The sequence below is a fragment of the Clinocottus analis genome, unplaced genomic scaffold, assembly GCF_023055335.1.
Source record: "Clinocottus analis isolate CAN_PGR_092001 unplaced genomic scaffold, fCliAna1.0.p SCAF_10, whole genome shotgun sequence".
NCBI classification, from domain to species: Eukaryota; Metazoa; Chordata; class Actinopteri; order Perciformes; family Cottidae; genus Clinocottus; species Clinocottus analis.
The window spans coordinates 18943578-18960705 of record NW_027175821.1 but is presented as its reverse complement, the minus strand read 5'-3'; the positions used below and the strand labels follow the sequence as shown (position 1 = coordinate 18960705).

Genomic DNA, 17128 nt, shown 5'->3' with positions numbered 1-17128 from the left:
GGATCTGTCTTGATCCTCTGCCTTCGCGTCGGCTCTTTTGCTTCTTCCCTCACTCTCTCAATTCTTCTCCCGGCCGTTGGATTTTGCCACGCTGTGATCCTCCCGCGCCTCCAGGCCCTCAGGTTATTTGGATATCGCGTGGAGTCAAAGCCCTGTCAGTCAGATAAGCAGTGACCTCGCGGGCCCAGCAGATAAGACGTTACATGGCAAGAGGAAACGGCAGACAGCAGGGGACAAAAGGCCCGACTATGAAGGTTCACTGAAGCGAGACTGATCACAACGGCTCTTCAAACTAAAAGAAAATGCTGCCAAGAATGAAAATATATTGTGCCTTTTGTTTTGTTTTTCAATTTAGATTGACTGAATCTGATTTGGACTTCATTGGCAAGTGCTTGTCTTATTCATCTGGAGATAGAAAAAAAGAAAATCAAAAGGTGTTCCAAGTTTTCTCTCAAAAAAGGATGAACGCAAAAAGGGAAGTTTTTTTTAAAAATGTGAGCAGTGGTTAAAGTTCGTACCATTTTAAATATTTATCCAAAATGTAAATCTCCGAAGAAAACAACATCAATTATGAGTCTTAGTTATCACGGACAGACACCAATAAACAAACAGTCATGCCAGATTTAACAGTCTCAATAAATGGCTTGCACACTGACCCAGTTCAGCTGCTGCAGACTCACTGAGGTGGTTAGAATAAGACAAACTGGGAAATTACAAAAGGATGAATGAAGGGCGAGTCTTTGTTAGGGACGGCAGCTTTTTGGGTGGTCCACAGGTTGGAAGCCCTCTGGGAGGGATCAGGGAGACCTCCACATAATACCAATACGTCGACCTGTTCAAACAGGGTACAGGCGCTGACTCCCAACTCAGCCACAACCAAGAATACATTTTCTTCCCCATTTGCAGATTAATTTTTCTGCAAAGCTATACTTTTCCTTCTTCTCATGATTAAATAATTAGAAGTAAATTGTGTTGGGGAAAATAAACTGGTCTCAGTAAAAACCTCAGATTACTTTTATATAAGCATGAAGACATCTCACTGCCGCAGAAATAAAAACAAAGAAACCCAGCGCAACACAATACAAACTGTTGATTTAAATAATATTGTCCCAATCACACAAGCCACGTGATTATGTAGGAAAATGTTAGTGGAGCCCACACACTCTTTCATTTCAACACCCTACTTCATATTCACACATATTTAAACGTGAGTCTGGGAAACCGCAGGCCTCCACTGCCGGCCACCGAGCCAATGGTTCAGTTCTTTTTCTCAAGAGCCCCTCGATGGTTGTTGTTCAGGGAGGGAGAGAAGTACTCATTCAACCCCCAAACACTTCAGTCACAAGCTCTCTCCTAAGTGAAAGAGTTACCGCTGCAAAGATTAGATACATATAACCAATTAAACTCAGTTTAGCTTTTGGGGTTTTATGAAGGCAACAAATACATGTTTAACCTAATTTAGCTCATTTGCATTGTGTTTAATACATATGTATATTTACACGTTTTTGTTTTTGGTACATTCTGAAAAACGTACTATATACCTTTTGATTTTTCTTTCGATGCTACATTGCTGATTAGCTTTTTGTGTCATCGGCATCAAGGTGTGTGACGTAACTTAGCAGAGTTAATGGGATTGCGTGCCGTGGTGAAAGCAGGCCACCCTCCATGATGCCTGAGTACCGTACTCAATATGTCAGAGGATTCAGGTTACAAGACCCACCATGTTGTTGCAGGGGATTGTGGTTGAACAGTGTTTTTCCCACATTTTCATCTTTTATCCTGGAACACCTACAGGTATAGAGGCACTATTAGCGCTCATCCTTTTGTGTCATGCGGTTTGAATAACAGCAGTACTACATCATTGTCAACATGATTTCAATCCGGGCCAGCGGCAAAAACGCCTGTGCCTCTTTTTAGCAGGCTTGGATTTGCACCGGTAACAAAAAACTAAAATCAAGTAGGAATATAATGCCATAGTCTATCTACACTGGTTTAAGACTTGGAGGCTTTGTGTGCACATACTCTGTTAAGACAACGTGAAGGCCTGGCCCGCTGAGCAGGCATCTTTTTTCATGAACTAATTCAACCCCTTTAGTGCACAGATGACTGTATGACACTGCTCGACTCGATGATGCCACAGAAGTATCAGCACGAAGTAAAGGCTGCGGCCCAATGGTTGAAGTGTGTGCCTGCAGTGCCCTCTATTGCCAAGAGAGCAGACTAACACGCATACGAGTGAAGCCTGAGTGTATTTACATCCATCCATTATTTTAAATAATGTCTTTTTCATAATATCTTTTTAATAATATCTCCGGACAGGTTGCCAGACTATCACAGGGCTAACACATCAAGCCGGCCCTCCAGCCCATCTATTCACCATATTTAACCAAAGTTAAACTGAGAATACCATGTTTTCCTAATAAAAGCCTGAAAAATCAAAAGACAGATTTCTTCATAAATCTTTTAGTGTAACTAACAAAGCGCCAGTGTGAGCATGTCATATAACTGTATATAGAAGAGTGCATGTTTCAGTGATTCTTTTAAACATAAAGCTGAATAATCAGCCTATAATGTATATACTATCCATAACACTTTGGGGTGACACATTCAATTTGACTAAATAATTAAAGTAACAGGGATTTTCACCCCTTTAAAATACTTTAAAATATGCAGATAATCCATTGAAATCCCCTTATGGTAAGTTTGGCTCATATTAAAAAATGTTTTTGGTGGATTTATATTAAAAGGGTAGGGTATAACTCCCTTTCTTTATTTTGCAATCCCTTGGTGCATTAAATAAATGTGGATCATTTAAGTTGCAATTTGTTTTTTAAAACATAAAGTGAAGGTAATGTGCCTGCATGCAGTGAGCGTGCCACTACATATTTGAGACGTTGTGTTTTGTTTTTTTTCCGGTTTGGTAAAGTGGCTTTTTACTCCACTTTTTTTTATTTTTTTCTCGCATTGATTTCGCAGTTACCCGCCTCCTCCAGATTGTACAAAAGGACACTTCCGGTTTACCCGGAACTACGCATAATTCCCAAAGATGGCGGAGCAAGGTCCGATGGCCATAGCGATGCGGCTACGAAATCAGCTACAGTCCGTCTACAAACTGGACCCGCTGAGGAACGAGGTGAGCGGCCATGTTATTGGAGCGCGTCCGCTGCGGGGAAGGGACGTGCGGGGAGCCGAGCCGCGGGGGAGACCCGCTAAACGCGCGCATTTAGCGGGAGATCGTTGTCGTCTCCGCGGCGCTGATGGAGAGGAGAGGAGAGCGACGCTCAAAGCGCTCGTGCGGGGGGAGCTCCGTGTGAGCATGCGTGGACGCCCGGAGTCCACCGAGTGTTGTTCTGCCTCAGCGGAGCAGCGGCGTGCGGTGAAACCCCCGCCAAGAAACCGTCTGTTTCACACGTTAAGCCGTGCTCGTAAGTTCAGTTTGGGACTTTACTTGTGTTTCGAGCGGCGTGTGTTCGTGTCGGGCCGGTAATGGTCGCCGCTCTCCGCGAGTTCGTTCATCTTTGTAAAAAAAAAACAACAACAAAAAAAACGAAGTAACCGCGGATTGTTTTCTTGCTGCCGCTGGGTTTCGTTGTTTTTTTTTCTTCTTCTTTTAAACGCGTGAGTTTTTGCGCGTGACTTTCGTCTGCATCCGTCGACGAAACTAACGCCTGTTTAGAAACCCCCACGTCCCTTCACATTTGACGTGTGTGCACGTTTCTCACGTGGTACGTCGTTTGTCTGACGCGAAGGTCAAAGGTCAGGGTCCGCCGTTTTGTCCACTCTGGCTGGACAGGACTACGACCTGAGTCACGACCCCCGACTACATGCTGGTTCTGCGTGGAAGTCATTGGAGGGTTAAACGTCATGACGTCATGTGGTGGCGGAGTCCTGTACGCAGTTTTGCAGCGGAGAGGACACTACTTTATTCTCACCTTCTTATGCCATGAAAAAGATGAATGCTGCTTGTCCAGTTTGCATTAAACGTAGCTCCAAAATGTTTAAAAAGCAACCATTAACTCAACATAATTCAAATACTTGCAAAGTTACTGTTTATGGTTCCATTGTATATATTTTCTGTTGAGTTCAAGGCTTGTGTGTGCGCTCCTTCAGCTTTGTTTTGAAGAATACAAAAACATTCAAAAGCAAGTAAAAATAACACCCAAATGCCATCTTGACAGGAGGAAGTGAAGCTGAAGATCAAGGACCTGAACGAACACATCGTCTGCTACCTGTGTGCGGGCTACTTCATCGACGCTACGACAATTACAGAGTGTTTGCACACCTGTGAGTATTTAACAGAGCTGAGACGTAAACGCCTTTTACACGTCATTTAACTCGACGTGGAGACAACGGAGTGAGAATGAAACGTCTCTGCTTTCTTTCTGCTCCACAGTCTGTAAAAGTTGTATCGTGAAATACCTGCAGACAAGCAAGTATTGTCCAATGTGCAACATCAAAATCCATGAAACGCAGCCTTTACTCAACCTCAAACTGGACCGAGTGATGCAGGACATTGTCTTCAAACTGGTGCCTGGACTACAAGAAAGTACGTATGAAAGAGCAACCGCACTACTGTCTGTATCAGCTGTGATCTAAATGATCCGTTCTAGTGAGGGCTAATATTTACAGCTAAGGATAAAACGGTTTTCTCTAAATAAATGTTAAATTACAACTGAACTCATCATTGACAGTGTCAAATATTGTAAACACCTTCTCTTTTGCATATTTGGAAATGAGCATTGTGTCCATGTCTGTCGTGTTTGTCTAATATCAATGTTTGTGTTTTAACAGACGAAGACAAGAGAATAAAGGAGTTTTATCAGTCACGTGGGTTGGAGAGAGTCATCCAGCCAACTGGAGACGGTAAGTCTTCCACTTAGTAACGTCTCAGTCTGCGATTACGTTTGTGTGTTTTTGGATTCAAGAGATCAGTGTGTTTGTTTTTTTTTCTCTCTTTTTTTTTTCTTTTCGCATTTGTGTGACGTATTTGGTGTTCCTGTGATTGCTGTGGTGTTTGTTTCTGAATGGAACTTAAGCAAAGTGGATGTACTGTGACATCATTCATCTTCTACTTATAACAAAAAAAGGCCAAATAAGCTCAAAATGGTCATTTTGCAAAACTTTTTTTTTTTAATGAAGCCCATCTCTTTGACAACATCAGTTTGTTAAAAGGTCTTCAACTTTTTCAGCTCTTCATTTTCTCTCTGAGTAATTTCAGTCATTTTTTGTGTGTGTAATTTAACAACAGTTCAAACACGGCTCAGCTGATCACGGGAGCTGGACACTTAAAAATGCAATAAAACATGCTTTTAAAACACAACACATCCTGTACATCTCACAGCTTTAATCAAGAAACGTAAAAGTTGTTATGAAGTAGCTGCAGGTGGAATAACTTCTGGTTTCACAGAGTTTTAAACTGCTATTTGTATGCATTGGTTTCCCGTAGCTGATGAATGAAACTAACTTGTGCAACGACGGCTATTTAAGACGGACTGAAGTTCTTTAAATTTTTCTGTTACCGGGCAGATATTAGTCTTTGCGTAGAGTAGTACATTGATATTACTGAACAGTTATAACACATCATTTGTATGGTGTTGTGTGCAAGGAGTTGCTCCTCGGTTGCCCAGTCATGCTGATTAATGTGTAATTTGATTTTATGTTTTTTTGTGTGTTTTTTTCCTTCTCACCAGACGCTATACCCGATGCCACAGGTTTACCGTACACAAGCTTTGACCATTCGAAAGCTCACTTTTACAGATACGATGAGCAGGTGTCGCTGTGTTTAGAACGGCTAAGGTGAGCTTTTGTCTTTGGTTGTGTTTCTTCACGTCATGCAGTGAATCACTAACGAGATTCGTCAATAAAATATGCTGCCGAGCGTGTCCGACTTTCAACTGGTCTGATATTTGCGTTTTAAATCCATGGGCTCTGTTTTGTCTTCACAGTTCATCGCTTGCTGGGAAAGACAAGACGAAACTCACTCTTCAGGTAAGTCACATTTTTTCACACACTCAGATTTATACAGCTTATAGCGCTGTATTTCACTGCAGTCTGTGTACTTAGTAAAATTGCCACGCTGGTTATGGATGCTTTCAAAAATGACTCGGCTCTCCGGTTTGCACAACCGTGCAAAAACACGTCTCCAGGGGCACACTTTTGAAGCCCGAGCGAGTAATTTTCTACCCTTAACTGCTAAGCAAATACATGGCACAATGACATCTGCAGCAACGGCAGAATTCAGCACTCGGAGCGGGTAACTCCGGCTGCCTTTAGAGTCGGAGATAAGTGGGACAAGTACACCGGCGAGGCGTATAATCATTCTTTGTTTCCCCTCCAAACTGCGAGTTTCTCAGTAACTGGACATGTTGTAATTGTTTGAGAGGGTTTGTTTGTTTTTGTTGAGGCCCGATGACCGAGATGTCGACTCAGTGTTTACGGTGATTTAGTGCTGACTTGGAGGACTTAAGATTTGTATCAATACAACTTTCACGTTTGTTTTATTTGTATTAACTCGTGTGTCAGAATATCAGACCAGTGTCCTAAAAGAACAACAAAAGCAGGTTTAAAATGTTGACTACAATAAAAACTATATATATATATATATATATATATATATATATATATATATATATATATATATATATATATATATATATATATATATATATATATATATATATATATATATATATATATATATATTTAAGTATCTTTCGACACAATATGAGATTCCAATTATGACATTGGTTCCCGATGTTCATAACAAACGGTGTATATAAGAATGAACGTTCTTAGTTTCCTGATGCCTTTTCGCACAAATCACATCGTGCTACTTGAAATGCAGCTCGTTAAGCAATTGCCAACCCACTAAAGTGAAAAAAGTGCTTACCTTGTCAGGGGTTTCCCTGTGCGGCTGGATGCTCCTGACAGGCCCATTTGTGTGTGTGTGTGTGTGTGTGTGTGTGTGTGTGAGTGTGACAAGGCATTGCAAGTATTATTGTATAATGCTCAGATTGTAGTGAATAAAGACTTGATCAAAGATCAAGGGGGCATCAATTTAACTAAAACACAAATGTGTCAAATTCCAAGGAGCTCATTTATTCCCGCTGCTCTGCAAACATCGTTCCTCGCGCTGCGGAGGCGTTATTTGGCCAGCAGAGGGCACTGCTGCTCCAACATGTACCACTGTGTAGTAACATGGATCAAGAGCTCGTCTTAGTACATGTGTACGTGTTTACTCTCCATCGTACCTTAAAGATTCTTTCATCTTGAATGCTGTGATGTCCAATATTCAAACAGACCTGCATCTTGTTGTTTGGGGTTTTAATCATATTTTAAAGTAGGGCAATATTATCTGGCAGTTGTTTCCCTCTGACCTCCGTATGACCCTTTATAAATAGGATCAACATATTTGAATTGCATTTGACTCAACCTTCTTGTGACACGTTGTCCTCTCTCCCTGCACGTCCATTCATAATCCAATGTTTTTTTACCCGAGGTGGAAATTTAGTTCAAAAAATTTGCGTGTAAAGAAATACTGTCTTTCACTGCATTCAGGCGGAAAAAGGGAAGTGAAGTTCCCCGCCTGAGTGTAATAAGTCATTTGGGAGCGGAAAATGTCCAGCAGTGAGCTGTTTTTTCTTCACTGTAAATCTCAGTGTAACGGGAGAGTTTTCTTTTGGAAAGGTGCTCCGTCACCTTTTTGTTACAGTTTGTGATGGTAAACTTTTGGACAGACGTTATAAAAACTTAAGATATTTGATATCTAGAACGGAAAAACGGCAGCCTGTACTTCTGCTGTTGCAAGTAAAACTAAAGAGACGTTTATAACTGACGCGCTTTTTACAATATGTGTACGACAACCAAAAAACCGTCAGTCTGCAACCAGTGATGCTGTGAAGCACATCCTATCGGACAGTGAGGGATGTTTCCACGGTACAGCTACGTGCTAAATATCAGGGTAAATCAAGCTGGCTTTATAAAGAACCCCCGCCAACTTGCTCCATAGTTGCACGTTCAGCTGGTGTGCACTACTTGTTGGGTTTGCCTCCTTGGTTCTCATATTGTTCCCTTCAGGTTTGTTCATTGTTCGTCTTTGTCTCCGCAGCAGAAGTTCGTTCGCTGTTCGGTCCGAGCGGAGGTGAGACACCTACGGAAAGTGCTCTGTCATCGGCTGAACGTGGAAAAGCACCAGGTCAGTCCCGACTCCTCCTGGTCCCAGTTTAAGAGAAGACATTATGGGTCACGCCGCGTTAATGAGCAATATATGCAGGTGAGGACAAACGTGTCCAATAGCTTCTTTGTTGCCTCACTCTCACTTCTAAAGACGAACGATGTCTGCAGAGTTTAAAAAAACAACATTTTTGATTATAACACTTCACACGTGAACGTCGGCCGTTGCTGAATCAGCGGTTGTCTCGGTTGTTGTCGTCAGTTTGTGAAACATCCAACTGAGGTACCGGCGACATTCAAAGCTCCCTCGTCATTAATTACATATTTTTTGAAGAATTTCCAAGTTCATACGTGAAGGGAGAGTAGGAGTGACTCACACGGTCTGTTTGTAAAACAGGTTTTGATTGGCTAGCAGAAGTTTGGTAAACATGTTTTATGTCTATAATGTCTATAAAGACGGGTAACCTGACAACATGCAAACCATAACTCCTTGTGTGTTTTTTAGATTTTAAATCCTCGTTGTTTAATTAAACAATCACGGCCGTGCAGAAGCAGGAATGCACTCAAACCTGCCGGCTCGTGATCCTCGAGGACTCGTTTGAGCCGTTCCTTGTCTAGATTTCTTCGGCCAATAAAGTTGCCGTGTTTCCCTGGTCACTCGGCTCTGTAGGGATGAATGGGTTTCCTGTGACTTCCTGTCACTGCCGAGGCTCCGCCAAGGCGGTTCTGGGTTAAATCCTCCCATTAATACAGTGTGTGTGTTTTCATAATTGCTACAAAGCCGCGTCGACCAAAAACCTCCATTAGTTTGTCTTGTTGTCCCTCTGCAAAAAGTATTTGTACTTCCTCGTCGCATGTTTTACGAGCATCAAGCGAGTTTTCTCATGTATCAAAAAAAATAATGGCAGATGTTGCTTTCCGTTTCCTCCCCCTTCACATCTGTTTGTGTGGTCTCCCTCCAGGTCCAAATGCTGTTCAATAACGAGTCTCTGCCCGATCACATGACCATGAAGCGGTTATGGCTCTCGCACTGGTTTGGCAAGGTACGGGACACCGGCGGCCGCTGCCAGCAACACATTCCTTCAGTTTGTTCCGTCGAAAGTTTGAGAAGTCGGGATGACGTTAATTTAAATTGAAAAACTATTTTAATCATTGTGTGGCACAACTTAAGATTTTCAAATTTAAAGTAAACGTCTTCAGTCGAGTGGAAGTGGGAAGTGTTGAATTTGACACTTAATAAAAAATATGAAGAAAGTAACTTTTAGTTTGCAGATGTTAATAGTTTCGTGAAGTGTTTCCATCCCACGTACAATGTGAAATCTTTTCTCCCCACAGGCCCAACCGCTAGTTCTTCACTACACCATCAAGGACAAACGGAGCAGATAGGACCTGTTTTCACTCCTGATGACCAGCTGTACATATTTTGGACAATACATATTCTATTTTAATAGTGTTTGTGTACATATGCTTATTTTCCTTGTTTTGTATTTTTGAAAATAAATTTTGAAATGGTAAACCAATGGTGTATATTACTGTTACAGCAGCGTGTTTTCTATATATTAACACAATGTCATGCTGCATGCTTTGACTTGCTGCACCTATTTAATTTCCTGAGTACGTTGTTGTACTTTGGATGTCTTGCACAAGCTTCACAGTAAGTCAAGCCGGCCTGCAGTCCTCCTGGAGAACCTGTTGTGTTGTACGTTGTCGAGGGAAAATGAGTATGAAGCACCAGTGTGTTGCAGTGAAATGGATACGATCACGCCGCTGCTGTAGTTGGGTCACATATTCAACATGCAGTAAAGATAAGTCAACTTACCCTTGCATGTTTTTTTTTTGTTTTTTTTTACCAGCTATGCTTCAACATTTACGTATAATTTTTCAGCAGCTACTCGTAGTGTGCAGGGACTCTGTTCATGTTTTATTGTTTCACAACTTCTCAGCAGACGTTATTCTATTGGTCGCCGCCCGTCACCGGGGGAGGAGCCAGCAGAGGTCCCAGCAGCCCTCAGCGGGGGCTCACGTCGTGTCGGGTCGCCGCAGTCTGGCTCGTGGTCGCCTTGAATCCGTTCATGTGCAGCTTTTGTTTTGAGGCCACTGCCTTTAGCTCGAGAATACATTTCCTCTCAAGTTGCGGTTCTTCCTGCAGACTGCAGCAGGTGTTTGCGTTGCCCGGCCTCCGTTGCAGAGACGTCGCTGCTCCGTGATCCCTGAGTGTGTGTGAGTGTGTGTGAGTGTCTGGTGAACACGCGGCGGAGTGATACGATGACGCAAAGCTGTCACTTTGTGTCAGTCTCCGCCCTCTGGCCGACGCACTCGCTGCGTCGTGAGTCAGGGCCGTAAAGCTGCAGCGGGTGAAGCAGTAGTTTTCTGTCATCTCCCGGGTGTCACGCGCAGATCTCCGTCCCTCGGCCTGCTCTTACATTTACAGCCGCGCTCGCTCCATGTTCATAATTGACTTCACTGATATCTGAGCGATGTTATCGTGTCCCTCCGCCCCGATCCGTGGTTTTCAGGACATGTGTGACGGATCTGTTTATGATTTTATATGTAGGTGCATTTTTTTGTTGGGGGTTATTACATATTTACTTATTTAAACGTATTGTGTAACTTCTAAGAGGTGTGATTTAAAAACTAGTCAAAGGGTGTTTTCTTAACTCAAAACACTGATGTAATAATTGAAGAGGAATCTTTGTTATATATGCTCCTGTATGTCGTTCATACGGTGCCTGGAAACAAATGTCCTAGCTGCTTGTAAAACACTTCTAATATATACTCGTAATATTTATTAAAATTAGAATATCATGTATGGACATATTTTGATTTGAAAAAAAGCATTATTACACCCGTTGTGGTGTCTTAAAGGAGATCTTCAACGTGTCTCTGCGTGTACGTAACGTTGTGGGAATGGTTCAAAGTGATGCAGCAGAGATATCCTGACTCCTCATCGCTGGCTCCCAAACTGCTGAACTCTTTTTCCATCAATGCAGCTCAACAGCATCACTCATCATGACGTCTTTCAAACTCCACACCCCCAATTTAACAGGCAGTTTCTTTCTTGTTCGACATTGTGCTCTGATATGACTCTTTTTTGTTGACTTCAGAAACTTCCCTCCACACTTCAACACAGACAAAATCAGCAGAGTGAGTGCTCCCTTTTTAAGCAGCATGTGGCACAATTTAAAAGCAGCTGAAGTCCCACCATGGTGTTTAAATGTTTATGTGATATATTTACTGTACACTAGGTGGCGCACATGCTGCTCCTTAGACTTCAGGCCAGAAACAGGCTTTAAAGTGTGTGTGTGAGTGTGTGTGTGTGTGTGTTCTCTCTTGTCCAAAGCGAAGGAAGGCCTCTGATAACCTGACACGGGTCTGATGCTACAGACGAGCTCTGTGTCTTCTTGAGCCTCGACTCTAAAGACACACAACATTTCAGCAACGTGTGGCACCGCTGATCCTTTGGAGAAATTGCTCTGGACATTATTGTGTAGGTGAAACCGTACTTTCGTGTCCACCGTACAGTGTCTGTGCTCAGTGTTTAAGTGGCTTAAAGGTCAAAGGTTGAATGCAGTTTAGATTTCATACACAAGAAGCCCGTGTGTTCATCGAGGGCACAGCAGTGCTTTTCCATTTGACTGTAGAGGTCAATAATATGGAAAGATGTCTGTTCTTCTGTCTGCTGACATTTTGAAAGGCCTTTTATCAAGTGTGGAGATATTTTTACATTTTCCCAATCACCTTCAGTTAAATTAAACCTTTAGCTGCTCCGTGTTTTTAAATGACGGGTATAATGAACTCACTGTAAACCTGCACACCCGTCAGAAGCAAGACACACACACACACACACACACACTATGGGGTTCCCTTGTCTAATAAAGCCTCAGCAAGTCCCGCTGTATGTTGAAAAAACAACAATCCCCTAAAGCTGTGACCTTTAGCCCAAAATGGAGAATGTCAGGTTCTTGTTGGCTCCGTCTCTGTTGGTTCCTTTTGGACTTTAATGTTTCTGATCATAACCCCCAAAGAAAGGTAGTATTGTTTTAAAGAGTTCATTTGCATCATTTCACCTGAGATTTAATGACATTTTAAGGAAAACAGTCACGCAAAGAGGAATATATGTGAAGGTTAAATATTAAAGCAGTCAATTGTGATGATAAAAATAGTTAATAACCATGTTTTATATTGTAACCTTCAGTTTTAAATGTCCTATAATGTAAGTATAGAAAACTCCTGAAAACTATAGGAATGCCACTGAGATAAATTAATATGATCCATTTAGAATTAATTGTTATATATTTGTGTGTATATGTATATGTATATATATGTATATGTATATATGTATTTGTATATATATAATATTATTAATCATATTATTTATAATTCATATTATAAATAAGATAGTTGCTAGTTGGATGAGGACTCCCGTGTGTCCCCTGACTTTAAGGTCCTCATGTTGTCCTCGTGCAGTGGCTCATAATAAAAGGCCTACTTGACTTTTCAACCTCCGTGATTCCAGCCGATTACTTCTATTGTGCTCGCCAGCTTGCTGTTCTACCAAAAGAAGAAGGAGAAACATTCTGTCCTAACGAGCCCTGGAGCTCCTCGTAGTCAGAGTCTGTCTGGATTTATTTGTTTATTGTTATTTACCAGCATATGGGTGGCAGTGAGAGGGCCTGCTGCTATTTGATTCCTTTGTATGTATATGTGTATATATATATATATATATATATATATATATATATATATATATATATATATATATATGATTTAAAATACAGGTTTGAGCAGCCTTCTATTTTGGAAATGTATTTAGTCTGAGTTTTATTTTAGAAATGATGGAAATGAGAGAGACTAAGAGATTATATTTTTTTTTTTTAAAAAGTAAAATACATTGCAACGTTATTTGTTTCCCTCTCTCTTGAATATCCACAACAGCTTCACACTAAACAGCCTCCAATACAAACTCCCAGTGAGTCTCCACAAGAAGAATCCGATGACCTCGAAGGCAACATGACGCCTGACTAACCGGCTCACACTGCACACTACGCATGCATATTGTTTTCATACAGCATCTCGTCAAATAACTACGACAACACCTCTCTCCACTCCTGCACACACACACACACACACACACACACACACACACACACACACACACACACACACACACACACACACACACACACACAACTGTTACAAATGGTCGGCCAACAACAACAGCAGCAGCAGCACGCCACATTTCCACTGCCTCCCATTGAGGCTTATTCATTAGGATCCTCACACCAAACCATTTGCTATTCATGGGACACCTCTCTCTCTCTCTCCCTCCCTCCCTCTCCCTCTCTCCCTCTCCCTCTCCCTCTCTCTCTCTCTCTCTCTCTCTCTCTCTCTCTCTCAGAGTGGCAGATGCGTGCCCATTATTGCCCGCGGCCCGCTGGAAGCTGTGTTATGTGAGGCAGAGGCGGGTTAACCTAATCAATCATGTCGACTAGTTGTGTAGAAGACGATGCATCGAGGAGGAAGAAAACATATGGCGCGGGGGCGGGACAAGCCGCGGCCAGACCGGGACCTTCTTGTGACAAGAGGCATTCAAAGCCGGACGAAAGAATGGGAATAAAGGCAGTTGCTTTTTGCTAATTGAAGTCACGGCACTTCCAGGCTGAAAGCAGGGGTCAGCTATTCAACAGGGCAGTTTTTTACCAAGCAGAGCTGTTTTTTTTTACTTTTTTGTGAGGGTTGTTATGTATTTGCTTAATTTCTCAGGACAAATCCTCGTGTTATTATAATCTTATGAAAGTCATAAAGGAAATTAGCGTGACTTTATCTCATGGCATTCCTATAAACGACACAGGCCATATTAAACCGATATATTATTTATATTTATGGATTTAGATGTATATGATGTTACCTTCTGACGTCCCCTTTAAGTCGGTGTAATACTAGTATTCCGTCCAATGTGTCACCCTTCAAATCTTTCATTTTGGGATGTTATGTCAAAACTTTATGCACAATCACACACGCAATCGCGCCGGTAGCTCCTTTGAAATATCATATAACCTTTATTTACATAGATGCTGATTAAATAGAATGTTACAATAAAATTATCGCATATGGAGGTTTGATCTTTGTACAGAACTCAGAGCGTGTCAAAGTGTGAGAAGTGACGCGAACAGGCCTGCGTGATGGAGACACACTTCGCTCAGGAAAGAAAAGAAGGAAAAAGACTAATTGTACACGTGAGGAGGGACGGAGTGACACATCGACTCCGCGCTGTGCAGTCACACAAAACAAAGGAGGATCTCAATATTTGGCAGATCCGGTTTCTGTAACTGAAGAATGAGAATAAAATGGCAAGCAACAATAATTGCACAACTTTCCACCTCCCTCCCTCCCTCCCTCGTAAAAACGGAGCAGAAAAAAAAATCACACAATTTTTCAGTCTTACTGTACCATAACAGTTTGGGTTGTCTGAAACCGGATATTCCTCACACACGGTGCAGAAAGCTAAACCACAGACCTGGAAGGCTTTACAAGTCCGATTAATAAATTAAATAGAGGAAGAAGAAGAAAAAAAAGAGGAAGGGGAGGGGGGATAAAAAAAAAAATCTTGAAATGTTTTTAAATGTATATATTCTCCTTTTTTTTTGTTAACATCCGTGCAAAAAAAGTTTGGGAAGAAAAAAAAGTCCCCTTTTTGTGTAATATTCTTTTTAGTTGTTGCTTATGAAAACCACAGGCCGCCTTCACTGTCAATCGTCCACCTCGATCTCCTCGTCGTCCTCCGAGAACTCATCCGTGGTTTGGTCTCTGGAGGAGGAGGGGGACTGCGGGAAGGCCCGGTGTCCTTGGGAGGTCGGGGACACGCTGGGCGACCTGGCCTCGGGCCCCTCGCCCTCTCGGGACTCCTCGATGCTCTCCATGCTCACGAGCTTCTGCAGGGTCTGCGGGTTGATCTTCTTTAGCGACTCCACGTCCGCCTTCATCTCCTCCAGGTCCCGCTTGAGTTTGGCCCTGCGGTTCTGGAACCAGGTGATGACCTGCGCGTTGGAGAGCCCCAGCTGCTGCGCGATCTGGTCCCGGTCGGCCGGAGAGAGGTACTTCTGGTACAGGAACCGCTTCTCCAGCTCGTAAATCTGGTGGTTCGTGAAGGCTGTCCGCGACTTTCTCCTCTTCTTCGACGTCTGCCTCTGTCCGAACGCGTTGACGTGCTCGCGACCTTGGAGGAAGGAAACATACGAGACGAATGAAACAACTGCGAGGGTCACTCACTCAATCCTCCCAACAAAAAACAAAAAAACACACACACACACAGCAGCAAGGCCTCGGTTTACACGCTGTTTTAAAAATATATATATTTTTTCCTTAAAGCAAAATAAATATATTTTCCTTGATTTCCGTGATTTGATAAACGTAGCTGAACGTCACTGAGCTGGCCTTTTTAAAAAAACAAATGCTGTCAACATTGTCACAAATAAAGAAAATATCACAGAAAAATAAATGAAATAATGTATAAAAATATATTTAAAAAATGTTGGGCCAAACAAATAATTGTACACCCGAATACAATTTTTAGGTGAATGTGTGTGCAGTATAACAGATCAGTCTGTCCATTTTCATCCACATAGCTGTACACAGGCCACAGTGTCAGCGTGTATCGTACATATAATATTCAACAGATCATATGCACATTCATAAACGTGCATGTGCCATTCCCCATGTACGCATTCCCACACAGCTGTCCGAGCCTTTCCACATGCAAAGTCTAAACAAACTCAGCCATGTCAGCTGTGAGTCAGCTGTGATCGTGGCGCTCGCTTCTCTTAAAAAAAACAAACACGTTTTTCCATCCATCAGAAAATGTGCAGCTTGCATTATTAAACATAAAAGCCCGCACGTGTTTACCTTCGGCCGCCTGGATAACGCTGACTTCCAGCCCCTTGAACGTTTTGCTGGCGAGCTCCTCCAGCGCGCACAGCGGCGACGAGGGAGTGCTGATCCCGTTCCGCGCGGAGTTGGAGCCCGAGACCTTCTCCAGCACTCTGGGCGGACAAATACTGGCCACCGACTTCTTTACCGAGGGCTTGTTCAGGATATCCTCAATGCTGAACGGCGTCAGAGGCTTGTTGGAGTTGGCCGGCGGCGGCAGCTGGTCCAGGGGAGCCCGTCTCCTCTCCTCGCCGCTGGACTGCAACACTGAACCCGCCTTCATGTCTTTACTGGAGGTCATCGCAGTCCCGAAGAATCGCTGCTTCCAGAAAAGTTGATTATTTCATTCAAATGGCAGTTTTAACACGTGTGTTTCCTCTGCGTTGCTTTTCTCCCGTAGACCCCAACAACCTCTACAAGCTGACACTCAAAGCCGCAAGTTAGCTCGCCTGAGAGCTTTCCTCCAACATAACCATGCTCCTCCGGGCGTGTTGGAAAGGCAGCCGGACTGTATTCCCCTCAGAGAGCCGCAGTTCCTCTGCCGAGCTCCATGTAGATCTTTAGGAAGTAACAGACTGGAGGGGTGAAGCCCTGCACGGGTAAAAAAAAAAAAAGAAGCTGTCTCGAGCAAGAAAAAGAAAGCGACTGCTAACGAGTTATTGTTGATTGGGCGAAGTTCAATTAGAGTAACACTACACTACTTGCTGACCCGCTGCTGCGTCTTAAAGGGCCGGGCCATAATAACTAATTGGACGTGGGGGATAGGAGGAGTCTGTGGCTGCCGAGCAGCGAGATGCCCTGAATGTTTATGCATCTGTTTCCCTCTGCTGGTGTGTCCTGCAGGGAGAGGGAGAGCTTATGGCCACCAGCATCTTTGCATTATGGAAAAGTTTGGAGGAAACAGCGAATCCAACAGCGGTGTCTCCAGTCGTGCTATTCATTTGGCCATTTTCGTGCGTAAATACGCACGGAGCGCTATGCGTAAAGTGCGCATTAGGGATTCTTGGCTTAAAATAGCCACAATGAGCAC

At 42.9% G+C, this 17128-nt stretch overlaps 2 protein-coding genes across 4 annotated transcripts; one reads left to right on the top strand and one right to left on the bottom strand.

Moving 5' to 3' along the window:
• The first annotated feature begins 3045 nt into the window (after positions 1-3045).
• On the top strand, positions 3046-9688 carry pcgf1 (polycomb group ring finger 1). Of its 3 annotated transcripts, none has more exons than XM_068591249.1 (9): positions 3046-3133; positions 4182-4284; positions 4394-4546; positions 4792-4863; positions 5691-5796; positions 5946-5988; positions 8111-8194; positions 9135-9215; positions 9508-9688. In XM_068591249.1, exons 1-9 carry the CDS (start codon positions 3047-3049, stop codon positions 9556-9558), a joined length of 780 nt encoding a protein of 259 aa, XP_068447350.1. In that variant the 5' UTR covers position 3046; the 3' UTR covers positions 9559-9688. The 3 variants fall into 3 exon arrangements, with proteins under 3 accessions (XP_068447350.1, XP_068447340.1, XP_068447333.1); XM_068591239.1 differs by having other exon boundaries at positions 8108-8194; XM_068591232.1 differs by having other exon boundaries at positions 3047-3133; positions 4179-4284; positions 8108-8194.
• A 5175-nt stretch (positions 9689-14863) lies between these two features.
• Positions 14864-16439, bottom strand: lbx2 (ladybird homeobox 2). Its single transcript, XM_068593993.1, has 2 exons — positions 16075-16439; positions 14864-15388 (listed from the first exon to the last, which is right to left on the bottom strand). Exons 1-2 carry the CDS (start codon positions 16397-16399, stop codon positions 14922-14924), a joined length of 792 nt encoding a protein of 263 aa, XP_068450094.1. The 5' UTR covers positions 16400-16439; the 3' UTR covers positions 14864-14921.
• Between the last annotated feature and the right edge of the window lie 689 nt (positions 16440-17128).